Source organism: Microcebus murinus, chromosome 6 (assembly GCF_040939455.1).
Source record: "Microcebus murinus isolate Inina chromosome 6, M.murinus_Inina_mat1.0, whole genome shotgun sequence".
NCBI lineage: Eukaryota > Metazoa > Chordata > Mammalia > Primates > Cheirogaleidae > Microcebus > Microcebus murinus.
This window is the reverse complement of record NC_134109.1, coordinates 86577670-86591428: the sequence shown is the minus strand read 5'-3', so window position 1 is coordinate 86591428 and position 13759 is coordinate 86577670. Positions and strand designations below refer to the sequence as shown.

General features: G+C 39.0%; 1 protein-coding gene across 1 annotated transcript in view; it reads left to right on the top strand.

Moving 5' to 3' along the window:
• Nucleotides 1–13759, top strand: part of FBN1 (fibrillin 1) — a 235036-nt gene that overhangs the window by 127891 nt on the left and 93386 nt on the right. Inside the window, exons 11-15 of the mRNA XM_076004337.1 lie at nucleotides 3538–3717; nucleotides 4380–4520; nucleotides 6256–6375; nucleotides 9369–9494; nucleotides 11136–11258. Coding sequence (XP_075860452.1) covers nucleotides 3538–3717; nucleotides 4380–4520; nucleotides 6256–6375; nucleotides 9369–9494; nucleotides 11136–11258 — 690 coding nt within the window. The remainder of the gene's footprint in view (nucleotides 1–3537; nucleotides 3718–4379; nucleotides 4521–6255; nucleotides 6376–9368; nucleotides 9495–11135; nucleotides 11259–13759) is intronic.

The window sequence follows — 13759 nt, the reverse complement described above, 5'->3', positions numbered from 1 at the left end:
TATCCCAAGGATGAACTCAGACAATATACAGTGGCCCAAGTCAGTCCATTTCTTGCAAAGAAAATTTTCCTGCTTAGCATAGCATTTAAAGTCCCCAAATCTGATCCCAGTTCATCTTTTAAATGTTGTTCTTTATGGTAGCTTTATTTTCTAGTTAAATTTTATGGTTGAGTTTTCCTTGAAGCCAGTCTGAGCATTTCTAAACTCAATCTGTTCTTTTTTCCTAAACCTTCTTCCCAGTTCAAGTCCTTACTCCCTATCCCTGCCACCTTTGCCTGTTCTATATCCTCTTGTTATATATCCACTCAAACATGACCCGATACACGAATGTCCCAAGATAACCACTGCTGGAAATTCTCCCTTCTTCCTTGTGCTCCGTGGTTCTGGTGTGTGCTGTTGCGATGGTATGAATCCATACTGCTGTGCTTCATGGCTACGTGTGTTCATGGATTGCTTTTTTACTGAGATGTCATTCATCATCATAGTCCCGTACCTCTCATGCTTTTTCCTCTTCCATAGCACATAACAAAATCTTGCGTATAGAAGGTATTCAAGTATGGTGAACAACTTATCTTATTAATAAGTAACCCCTTTCCCACCAACTGAGCATACTTTAAAACATCATGTTGTACACAATCAATGTATACAGTTTTATTTGTTAATTAAAATAAAAAATAAATAAAGCCCACCTTCTTTAGTTCAGCAGGGGACCATTTAGTAAGTCACTGTTTAGAAGCCCATGACTTCCCTCCAAGACATATGGCTTGGGTACCAGGAGAATCACTTTTTGAATGCATATATGCTAACTTAGGAATCAGCTGCTTTGATGTGGATTCCTTCCTGTGTTGAGGCCTTGAATAGAGGAGAGAGGACTAGAGCAGGTTTACGTGCCTGCAGGAGGACCTATTTTGGGACTGATGGGGCAGAAGACCAGGTTGATGTGTGTAGCTTTGCAGGGAGCTCCTCTTCCATTGTACCACTGAGAGATGCACAACCCTGAGATAGCCTAGGACAAAGCAGATTGATAGAGTAAAGTAACTTGCAGGTAGGTTTTTGTTTGCCCAAATGTTCTATTACCCATGCTACATAGTTCTGAGCTCTTAACTTACGGAGACGATACAGGAAAGATTTTAGATTGGTCAGCTTTTCACTCTTAAAAAATCAAGTAGCATCATCTCTGGGTTAAATGGAGATAGAAAAGTTGGGCACCAGCTAAACAAAATTAAACCCCAGGTTGCTGATCCTGAATGTAAAGGAGTTCGTGGGAATGTTATGAATCTCTAGGAAGTAGGAAGGAGTATAGGACCCAGTCTGATAAACTTTCCTAGAGAGGGTAATGTGAATTTACTGACATGATTAAAGTAAAATACCCACCTCATTAGCAGAAATGCTGATAAGCCAACCAACTTCTTTTATATAAATCCGAAAATTCTTAAAAAGAAAAGCTGAATTGGTGCTTACAAGTGCTTGGAAGCAAAGTGTGTTCCTTAATATAATTGCCATTCAATTAAATCCAACACATAGTGAATGAATTCCTCTTATGTACAATTTGCAGGGCTAGGCTGAGAGTGGGAACTAGTCATGAATTATACATGATCTTTGACTTCAAAGACTTTGCTGTCCTAGTGGTAGAAACTTGGTGGAAGCAGGTGCCCAGGAAGTGATGGATATGGCACACCCAGATGATGACTCTATAGGAAGAATCACTGTTGTTTGACAAAAGGGATTTTAGAAGCATGCATAGTATATAACTCCTTTCCAAATACAGTCAAGTACTACACAATCTCTGTGAATTGAAATTCCAGCTGGATAATAATTAAAATGCTATAATAGAATTCTCTGAAACAACACAAACTTGACCTGAGGTGGAAATGTCAAATATGACTGAAGTTTTTTAAAAATGGACTAGAAAATATCAAAAGGGTTTATGCTAGCTAGGCATATTTAGCCACATATAAAATTGGTGGAATGTCCCATGAGGTTGAAATATAAATATTAAATGTATTTAAGTAAGACATATTACCGTCTTAAAATAAGTTAAATTTTAGTAAATGAGGAAAAGAAAAATATTAGCCTAATTTCTATTAATGGCTGAAACTAGTATAGAAAGTATCTATGGGAAAATCGCTGTGTAAATGTTATAATAAAATGACCAACATTGCAGCAAGAGAGGAAAACAGAAGAAATTTAAAAATCACATAGTTAACTTACAGAAGGGAACTATGACAAAATAGGGCTAATTGTAGGAAACATTGAATAAAATAAATACATCCCTGGAAACCTGAATACTGCTTAAAAACACCATTTTGGAAGCTCAGAAAAAAAAATTGTGACAAACCTAAAGATGATTTATTCTAGTAAAGACCTGGCATTATGAAAAATAGTAATCATTCTAAAAATGTGCAATCATAGGGAACTGTGATTAAGTCAGGATATACTCATTGCAAGGATGACAGTGCAGCATTAACACCAGACCCGCCCCCCCCCCCCCATCTGCTGGTGTTTCTCCTTCCCCACGGACCACTTCTCTATTTTGTTGTCTTTTACAAACCAGTATTCCTCAGGTCCTGTCTCTGGACTTGCTTCTCTTCGACTTCCACACCTTTCTTAGATGAGTGCATCCATCCCCATGGCTCTAAATACCACCTTTCCACTGATGACTCCAAAACTTACGTGCAGCCCTGATCCCTCCTCTAGGTTGCAGACTCTGTTGTACTATTGCTATACGATATCTCCAGTTGGATGTCTGATAGCTCAAAACCCATGTGTTCAAAGTGGAACTTGGGTTTTTACCCACCACACCTGCCCCCACCACAACTTTGCCCATCTCAGGCAAGGGCACCAACATTCACCCAGTTTCTCAACCAGACAACTAGAAGTCGTTCTCGATTTCTTGTTCCCTCAGCCCCGACATTTACTTCTTCACCAAGCATTGCCCATTTTTCTCTAATATATGCTTCATATCTGTCCACGTCTATCCCATGTCACCACTGCCTCCCTGTCCAGCCATCATTATCTCGCCCTTGGTCTTCTGCAACAGCCTTGCTTCCTCTGGTACGTTCTCCATCTGTCAAGAAACGGGATCTTGTGAGAATGGTCATCTGATCATGCCCTGCCCCTGCTGAAGACCTGCAATGGCTTTGCATTGCACATAAGATACAATCCGAGCTTTTTAGTGTGTGCTCCAAGATCCCTGTGGGATCCACAGGTGGGACTCGATGGAGCAAGGAGCATCTTATGTTTTCTGCGAGATGAATTTTGGTACAAGTAAAGATTTCCTGCGTCTGGGACAGGCAGGTGATGTGATATAGTACTCACTCTGGGGAAGTTTGTTTTGGGTTTGATTTATTGTTCCAAAATGGTTTCTTGCTACTGTAGGTATTAAAAATGAGAATGAAGTCAGTTGTTTCGTTTCCTTTTCCCTAGTTGACCTATGTGGTTTGAAGATCAATTTTATTTAAAAATTTCTTTAAAAAGTAAGGATGACTGATAAGCTACAGCTCAGTTATTGTGTTATGTTGTATTGTGTCTTTCCAGAGGATTTCAACAAGCTGTGCTCTGTCCCTATGGTAGTTCCTGGGAGACCAGAATATCCTCCCCCACCCCTGGGCCCCATTCCTCCAGTTCTCCCTGTTCCTCCTGGCTTTCCTCCTGGACCTCAAATCCCGATCCCTCGACCACCAGTGGACTATCCGTACCCATCTCGGGAACCACCAAGTAAGAATTCAGAAGCCATCTAGTTATTTTTCTTGCATTAATCAGGTTCATATCTTTTTTGTTTATTTATGCTGCTTCAGTCATTAAGTAAGTTTTCCAGTTGTTAGATTCAGTTTTTTGAGTTTAAATAGTGTTGTATATATGTCTCTCAGTTTTCCTATTGCATAGAGAAAAACGAGAGGCTTCCTTTCATATTCTCCAGAGGGTAATGTCCTTTTTTAATTGATGTTTTCAGCCAACTATGGGAGAATTACAGGAGAGATTTAAATCTGATTCACAGGGCTAATTAATAGAGGAGGAATAAAATTATACTTTGGGTTATATAGCTTGCAAAGCAATTTTATAGAGAATTCAATACTGGTATCTCTCTCTGCTCTTGTTATTTCCCCAAACTGGAGGCTTGAGAGTGAGGTGGTGGGTGGAGCAGGGAGCAGCAGGCAGAGGGGCAGGCCGCAGCCTGGCTGCATGCTTCCCTGCGCACACAGTGCCAGTGCCATCTCTGTTGGCAGGGTGGACATGGGCTCTGTTGTCACCAGATGACCTCTGCCCAAAGAGCATCCTCCTTCCCGATTCAGTGTCTTGTGCATTGTTGCCGGATAAAGTACCGATGAAAGGAACCGTAGTTAAAATAATTTTAACGGGGTTTAATGTTGTTCTCCTAGGGGTGCTACCAGTCAATGTCACCGATTACTGCCAGCTGGTCCGCTATCTCTGTCAGAACGGGCGCTGCATTCCAACGCCGGGGAGCTACCGGTGTGAGTGCAACAAAGGATTCCAGCTGGACCTCCGTGGGGAGTGTATCGGTACGTGGTCGGTTGGCAACAAGAGGCTATTGCAATTCTGTTCCACAACTGTGCTGGTTTTCTGTTGGCTGCTCTAGCAAATCACCTCAAACTTAGTGGCTTGACACAACACAAATTTATCACTTTCAGTTCTATAGGTTAGAAATCCAACCCAGGTCTTTCTGGGCTAACAGCCAGGGGTTGGCAGGGCTGTGTTCCTTCTGGAGGCTCTCGAGCATAGTCCGTTTCCTTGCCTTTTTCAGCTGCTGGTGGCTGAGTGTTCATGGCCCCCTCCTCCATCTTCAAAGCCAGCAGTGTAGCATCTTCAAACCTCTCTCTGACTCTCTGGTTCTCTCTTCCAATTCCCTCTTCCTCGTTTAAGGATCTTTGTGGTTATATTGGGCCGCCTGTATAATCCAGGAGGCTCTCCCATTTTGAGGTCAGTGGGGTAGCAACCTTAATTCCACCTGCAACTTTTCATTCCCCTTTGCCATGTAACATATTCATGGTTTCTGGGGATTAGGACATCAACATATTTGGTGGCCATTTTTCTGCCTACTACAGTGACTTTTAACTTCCGTTGTAAAATATATTCAAGTCATTGCTGGTAACTCCAGCTTAGGTCATAATACCAAAAGACTGGCCATTAAAAGAAAGCATTAAAAATATCCCCAAATTGTGAAATTTTTCACATTTTACTAATTTAAATGGGTAACTTACCACCTTTCTCTGGTTAGTCATTAAAAACTGAAGAGAGAAACTTTAAATTGCCAATGAGGCATTTAAGGTGATGAAGGGAGGAATTGTAACACAAGAATAATCAGTTTGTCGGATGGAAAAAGAACACTTGGTTGCCATCTACTTTTTTTTTTTTAATAAATGCACCTGTTAGTTCTGTTACAAATTCCAATTCTATAATTATGAATCAGTCAAAAATGAGTGGTTCTTGTTTTCCCAAGCAATTATATTTAGTTTCCTGGTGGTATGAGCACTTCTTCCAGGGCTGGGCAGAAGAGGAACATCCAGCTCAGGGTTGGAGAGCTGTGAGGGCAGAACTGCATCTGCCGCTAAGAAGCATGTGGACAAGTGGCTTGGTTATCCTGGCTAAGCATGTGGACAAGTGGCTTGGTTATCCTGGCTAAGCTGCAGCTTCCTCATCTTTACAAACAGGGGGATAATAACCAGTTTCTCTCTAAGCATCTGATAACTCTTAGCGGCTATAACACAAGTGGGAGCCTGTGTATTGAGGACATCTGGGGATGGGGCGGACTTGATGGTGGGTAAGAACACTGCCCTTTAAATGACAGTTGCCTCATGTTTTGTTCTGATGTTCTTACTGGAACTCAGCAGGGAATGCTTAGATATGTTTAGGTCTTCTTTTTATTGGAAAAAACAGAGCTTCAAGAGATATTCATAATCTTATCCAGAAGCCACTTCTGAAATGTTAGTCTGTTTTTTGATTCTTTTAGGCCAGACTCAAGAGAAAGAGAATGTTTATTAGCTTGGAGTGTCCAGTTGCTATGTGTTTGGAATTTCTCTCTGAAAAATGACACGTGAAAATAATATACTTTAACTGCTCAACGAGTTCTTGAAATGGCTAGTGACTTGGGGCATTGCGATGGAAAGATAAATGATCCTTTTATGATGCTGTTTATTTCTTGAAAGGAAAATGCTTTATACATATAAAAGAAACCAATAAAGCCTTAGAATTATGAGCTATTGCTAATTTCTCACTACAATGTATTGTGCTTTGCAGACGTTGACGAATGTGAGAAAAACCCTTGCGCCGGTGGCGAGTGTATTAATAACCAGGGTTCATATACCTGTCAGTGCCGAGCTGGGTATCAGAGCACACTCACGCGGACGGAGTGCCGAGGTATGGTCCTGGCGTGGAATGTGGGGTGTATGTGCTAAATGGGGAGTTGGCTTCAAAGGAGCTCAGTGGAGTTTAGCCGTTGTCAGAAGAAGTGAATATAGTCCCATTGCTTTTTGCACTTAATCCCCAAAATTGTCACTCTGAAGGACAGTGTCATAAAATCTAGCAAACATTCAAGTGATTTTAAAAGATGCCTCTGTGCCTGCAGGCATATCTTAATTTCCAGTACTCTTCTGTCTCATCACTATTGCCTATTAATTTTTCATCTGAGAGGTCAAGAGTAGGATTGTCCTTTATAACACAGAAACTGAGGAAAGTTTCAGGTGAATTATATGCAATTAATTTCTTAATGGGAAGGTCCAAAGGGTAAGGAAGTCATCTCTCTAAGTCCGTGTTGCTTGTTAATACGGTCAGCAGCGACAGTACCTGGGAATTGCTGGAAATGCAGACTCTCAGGTCCACTGAGACCTACTGAGTCAGAATCTGCATTACAAGGTCCCCTGGTGATGCACATTATAATTTGAGAAATGTGGTATGCACATTATAATTTGAGAAACACTGCTACAAATATCCCATCATAGAAATTTCCCATTATTAATTAATTTATTAAGCCATCCAATATTCCTTTTTTAAATGACTTATGTACTAAGTTTCTAAAATAAAAATAAATCAGATATACCCTTAGGGAACCCAAATATCAACCTTGATAGCTATAAACTTGGCACAGAATGAACTGTATCACTAATGCAGTATAGCCAGATAAAAATAAACAAGTGCTCTTTAAATTTAATACAGGGAAAAGTAGAGAGGCTTATTATCACTTAAAAAATTAGCAGCCATTAATAAGAGTATGTGAATTGAAAACATATAGAAGTTTTCATTTTTGTCAGTAAACTGGTTTCAGAATCTTTGAATTTGGTTCTTAGGGATTTCTTGCCATCCATGCCATAAAGTACAGTGCTTATAAATGACGATTTTGAGCAGAAAAAAAATGGAACATGGCCTTACAAACCGCTAATATTTTTATGGCCTACTCACTAAATTATGAATGTGGATAGGCTGAATATTTAACTGAGTTGAGAACCATCTTACTATTATAACTATTGTTTAAAACAGCTAGCATGTACAAATAGTGCACTAGGCATTTTTCTATAGTAGAAAATAAGATGAAATCAATGTCCAGATACTGCACTATTAAATAAGTAAAGATTACTGAGAGTCCTCGGCCGGGGCAAATGCCAGCCAATGTAAATGCACATGGTTGTCAGCACTCTGAGCCTTACTAGAGACTAAAATAGGACATACCTATACCCATATTCTGTAGTCATTTATTCAGTATGACCTGAATGCTTAAGTACTGTCTTCTGAAAGAGCTAGTGCTAAGCTCATCCTGAACTTAAGACTTTGAGACCATGCTCATGTCATTTTGTAGATGAAAGTTGCCCACAGAATAGTCCAAAGGGACTGTGTACTTAGCTGGGAAGCAGCATTTGAAGGGTTAAATAGATGGGGTAGAGAGAGGGACAGAACCACAGTGGAGGAGAACTCGGAATGGCGAGCTTCTCATTTGTCTTATAAGGTGATGGGGAGCCCCATGGCATTCTGCAATGGGTGAGGAGAGAAAAAGATGAACTCTTTATTCTGTTTATTTTAACTTTGGGCCTCAAAAACTGTAAGATCCTAAAAAAAAAAAAAAAAAAAAAAAAAAAAAAAAAAAAAAAAAAAAGTCTGCTCAAGAATATGTGGCTTTGACCATTTTTTTGGAGCGTGGAGCAAGCCCGATTTTACCAAGGATTAAGAAATAAATGAGAGAGAAAAAGATCGTAGGCTGTTGGCACAAAGATCAGACAGAAGAAAAGCCCAGACTGCCTCAGCTAGTCCAATGACTCGTGTGGAAACCGCTGTAGGATCTGCCCAGAAAGAAAGTGCGTCTGAGGGTCAACCACAAAACACCGTGCAGACACAGGGTAGACAGAGTAACCGACCGGCTGTGAATGCACATTCTTGTTGTCCAGAGGGTGTTTAGGGTGCTTCTTCTCTGGCAGATGTGGCCTCAACTCTGCACAGATAGGTCTGCTCCCATCCAGCTCAACTCAGTTTCCTGGTCCCTATCTTCTGCAAAAATAAACCCTGGAAATGTGATTGGATGCAGTGTAGACAAGGCAGTGTGTGTTCATCCTCTTTGATGTTCATCCAAGGTTGTAGCTTCTAGGAACTGAAGGAAACAGATAATCCAGGGGACCATGTTGTCTACTCTGGCTTGATTAGGAATCTTTAAATGAGAGATCAGAAACAGGCTGAGTTATTGTCATTTTTACCGCATACCAAGCTCGATTGTGTACTTTGGCATAATATTAAGCACAACAGAAAAAAGGGGGAGATACCCCCCTCACAGTACCAATATTGTAGTTGGTAGATAGAATATTCATAAAGTTACTTTTAAAAAGACTAAGAATGTATAAGCAATAAAACTGTACTTGGACCAGAATTGTCATAAGGAAGGTAGATATTTCAGAGTTATATGATTGATGGTTTTCAAGCACAGAACTGAATTTTTTTTAAACAATAGCATTTCTGTTTCATTGTTCTGATAGAGTTATATGATCTGCCTTTTTAAATCATGAGTTTAAAGATGCCAGCAAAAAGTTCAGTATAAATAAGGATATATACTGGCTCCATAAATTAGCTAGGAAAGTGGTGAAGAAGAATCTATTTTGTTTACAGACTTGAGATTTAGGGAGTCCTATTACAAATTAGAGTTAGCTTTGATGTGATTATTACTGTATTTTTTCCTATCATTTGTCTTTCCAACTCCGATAACTATAAAATGTCATATTATCTGATACCCAATTTATGTTGAAGCATATTATTGGTATTAAATAATTAAAACCCAAGGCTACGATCATGAGTTTAGAAATGGAGGAAGGGGGAAATAAAGTAATTTTAAATTCCTTAAATAAAGATATGTCTTCCTCTTTAACTTCGATTTTTAGACATTGACGAATGTTTACAGAACGGCCGGATCTGCAATAACGGACGTTGCATCAACACGGATGGCAGCTTCCACTGTGTGTGTAATGCCGGCTTCCACGTTACGCGAGATGGGAAGAACTGTGAAGGTAATGACAGTGTAATCAAGTTATCGCTCTTCTTTGACTGCAGTTTCAATGCCAGAGGTCAAGCCAAATATTGAGTATGAGGTCAAAATACCAAATATGTTTCAGGTATTTTATCTGGGAGGCAAGCCCAATTTTCCGCAACTTTCATGTCTCAGTTCACATTTGTAAGAGTGAAACATTATAGTTTCACTAAAGAGTTTCACTAGGAGAGCATGCCCTTTAAAGATCCCTGGTAATGATGGGGCTTTTTCAGCTTAAGTCATTACTTCCTAATTTAATAAATCAGAATTTGTACATTTTTAAAAATAGGACATAGCTACTACACCCATATATTCTCTATTCATTTATAATCCTTTTGTTTAAAGTGTCTGCCTGGTGATAAAATACTACTAATCAGTATCTGAAAATGTAGAATTGGTTTGGAAGAAACATTAACTATTGAGAGCCAGCCTTGGATATTTCTCTTGAATTAATCACCTCATTTCAAATTGGGCTACTTTAAACATTAACCCCCCCCCTCGCCATTTTTTTCTGAATAGAAAATATGGCTATTATTGTTGCGTTTCCACCTCAACCTTTAGTGAAAAATGAAGAATGCTCCTTATCGTGTTTCCCAATCTCTTTGGGAAATATCCCAAGAATCTATTCATACATTAAAAGAATATCAAAATTATTCTTAGAAACATTTTTTGGCAGAGTAATATCTCAGTGATTTGATTCAAAGACTTAATGCCAAAATTTCCAATTGGGGCAGAATCCTGTTAAGAAAAAGAAAAAAAAATCCCTGTAGGCCCAGCTCCTTGAGAGGCTGAGGCAGGAGCATCGCTTGAGCTCAGGAGTTTGAGGCTGTTGTGTGCCTAACAGTGCCTGTGAAGAGGTAACTACATTCCAGCCTAGGCAACACAGCAAGACCCCAACTCTAAAAAACAAGAAAAGTATCATAAATTACTTTGGTCTTCCTAAAGCCTGCAAGTGAAAACACGTCATGTCCAAAAAAGCAAGTGCCTCCCTAGATAGCTCTAATATTAAATAAAGTAACATACTGATGAATTTAAAGAACTGGGCCTATGATCAAGGGACCCTAAAGGTTAGCTGGCATAGCTATAAGTCTGTGCATTGGTTAAGTCTTGCATTTTAAAAATCTGTTTTTTTCCTACCCCTGTTTAAAATTGTTTCAAACTATAAGCCGTCTTCTGGTTTGTACTTTTAAAAGAATTAGGACGAGGACTAAATACATTGCAGATTCCATTAGTCTTAGCTTTTATTTTATTTTTATTTTCAGGGTATTAGAAGTAATGTGAATTAACACATTTTTAAGTTTGTAAACTGCTATTCCTAAAAAGAATTGTGATAATGCCTACTGAATCAAATTTCATATATCATATATATTATACATATAAATCTAGCCCTATAGTTTGCATGTACATGTCAAAACTCGAGAACTTAAGAGCTATGTATTTCCCATGTCCCCTCTTCTCCTTGTATGATATAATTTGGATGAAAATTAGCCTTGGGATATAATAATCAAAAATGAAAGAAATGTGAAGAAACAGAATTAAATTCATCTAGGTTGGCTTCGTTTGTAAATTTACTTTTCTCGTCATAAGAAAATGTTTTGTATTTTTTTTTTTCATTTTTCAGATATGGATGAATGCAGCATAAGGAACATGTGCCTTAATGGAATGTGTATTAATGAAGACGGCAGTTTTAAATGTATTTGCAAACCTGGGTTCCAGCTGGCATCGGATGGGCGTTACTGCAAAGGTTTGTGTTATTAAAACTCTCAGTCATGTTCTTTGCCTGCTTTTCCTCCTCTCCACGTTGTTTACAGGTACCACCTTTCCTTGCTGATTCTCCCCATTTAGAGTACACCTAATTCTGGTTTGGGAAACCTGACTGGGAACTTAAGTCCAGCCATCCAAAGAGCTACAGTTTATACCCAGAAGGGTGTTCTCATTTCAGAAAGGGTATTTAAGGTCTTCCTGAAGGAGCCTGAAAGGCTGTGTAGCAAATAAATAAGCCAAACTGCCAGCTCATCTTCCAGTAGATGTGGACATCTTTTCTAACGAAGCTTGAGTTCAGCCTCTTTCTTTCCAGTTGAGGAATAAGGGCAATTAGGCTTCTCGATGGCTGTCATTTGCCACGTCTTACATCTTTGCTGGGACAGGAGATTGTAGACTCTTATTTGTCGGGATCTCTTCTTTGTGATTCCCTCCAGGTATCCCAAGAAATCAAAAATTTTTCATGGACAATTTATTTAGGTTTTGTCAAGTTATATAAGTAAAAAGGGAAATGGGATTAAGCAGAAGAAGAAAAAAAAAAATACACCAAGAGCCATTGTTTAGCTCGATTACTTTTGAAATAATCTCATTACTCCAGATATTGAAGCACATATAAGGATTTTTATTTGTCCTGTTGAAAATTGGGGTCCTAAGAAAAGTCATCAGAGATAAATTTGTGCTTAGTGTCTCCTGCCTTATGTAGTCAAAGATCAGTGATGACTATGCTTGGGTCCAAGATCTGAGTTGGAACCAGACTTCTCGAAGAACCTTATACTCAAAACTGGTCCGGAAAATCTGCTAGATTTTGCTGTACTCAGAGCCTCTGCTCATAGTTTCAGATGCAGAAGTGTAGAGAGTCAAGCTATTCGAGGTGAGAAAGCAGGATAAAGTCCTGTGGTGCCTCTTCTCTGAGTGGCCCTGGTTGGACAGCTTTGGTAAGCGAGTTATGGAAGAAAGCCTTGTACTAAGTCCTTGGCAAGATGAGCATTTTCTCCAGGCTTGAAAGAACTTCTAGCTTTTGCTTGTTTACCTACATTCTCTATGACCTTCACATCAATGGCTCTTAATATTGTGCAAATCTGTTTTTGCAGCAAGAGAAAACGGTTTTTCAAATTTAAAGTAGGAAAATGGTTTCTATCCTTTTGAGCCCTTGTGCTGGGAGGAACTTATATGGGAAGATAAGATTAACACGTGGAAATATTCTACAATGTAAGACAGCAGAAAACAAAGTACCATATTGTGTGAATTAAATACTGTACAAGTAAAAAAGAAAGGGGAAGGGAACGATTGCTGGAATATTTGGAATTAAACTTCCAAACAAAATAATCGAAGGAAATGTGAAAGCCCCTTTGTGAGCAGACCTTCTGTGAGAACACATGCTCCTCTTGTCAATGCACAGAGTACACTGAGATTTACTTTCAGTGCCTATAGGCTGCTGCTGACCCAGGCTGCAGCCTCTCAGCATTAACTATGGCCAATAGATAATGCTATCCCAGAAAACATTATGACCTCATAGATGAAATTAGGTTTGGCAACCATTTACAACCAGTGCGATAGTATCTTATCAATAAATGGATTGTTCTATTCATTTGAAAGTGCTGATGATTTGAATGGTTTGCTCTAACTTTAGCATTCTTAATGATCAGAGAGAGAATGGGAAAAAAAAAAAAAAGGCTCCACAGCTGCATGTTATTACCCATGTCTTCTTTCTTCTAGTGTATAGAATACACAACATTATGATAAGACTAAATGGGGAAAAAAAAGGAAGAAGATAATCTCTTGCATGCTGAATTTCTTCCTTTTCATAATTTCCCTCTCTAAGCTATCAGAGAAGATTTTCTCTTAGCACTGAGCACTTAGTTCTGATCCACAGAGATGTGACTGTTCAAAGCTGAATCAACAATGCTAATTTAATTTCTACAATTACTTAATCTGATGAACAACACGTCCTGTGTGATCACTTTCTGAAAGTGAGGCCGCTGATCCTTAAGCAATGTCACGTCCCTCTGGATCTACATTACGTCTCTGTCCCCATTAAAAAGCCTTCCTGTTACCTGTCAGGCCATAGTCTCCACTGTTCTACTTGGTATGTTTCAACTTGAATGAAAAGATCACCAGAATAACTGAACCAATTTGAGTTCGTGTATTTAAATATAAATGCCGTTTTAAATACAAGTCTGTACACGGAATGTTGGACCACCCGAATATATTTTGTGCCAAACATCACAAGCTAAGTAAAACACGAAGGTGTTTGACTCTCAGTTTGCCTTTTTAAGGTCAGAAGAAAGGAAATGCACTAGTTGTGTATTATAAAAGGAGTTGTTGTTATAAAATGACTTGCTTCTAAGTGTTGTGTTTTCCAAAACACAATTTTGGTACCTTTTCTACTTTCCCATATTAAGGGGGAAAAGTCTGTTATTATTAGTATGTGCCCAATAAAGTTTTTTGGTTTTTTTTTTTTTTTTTACCAGACCTCACTAAGTA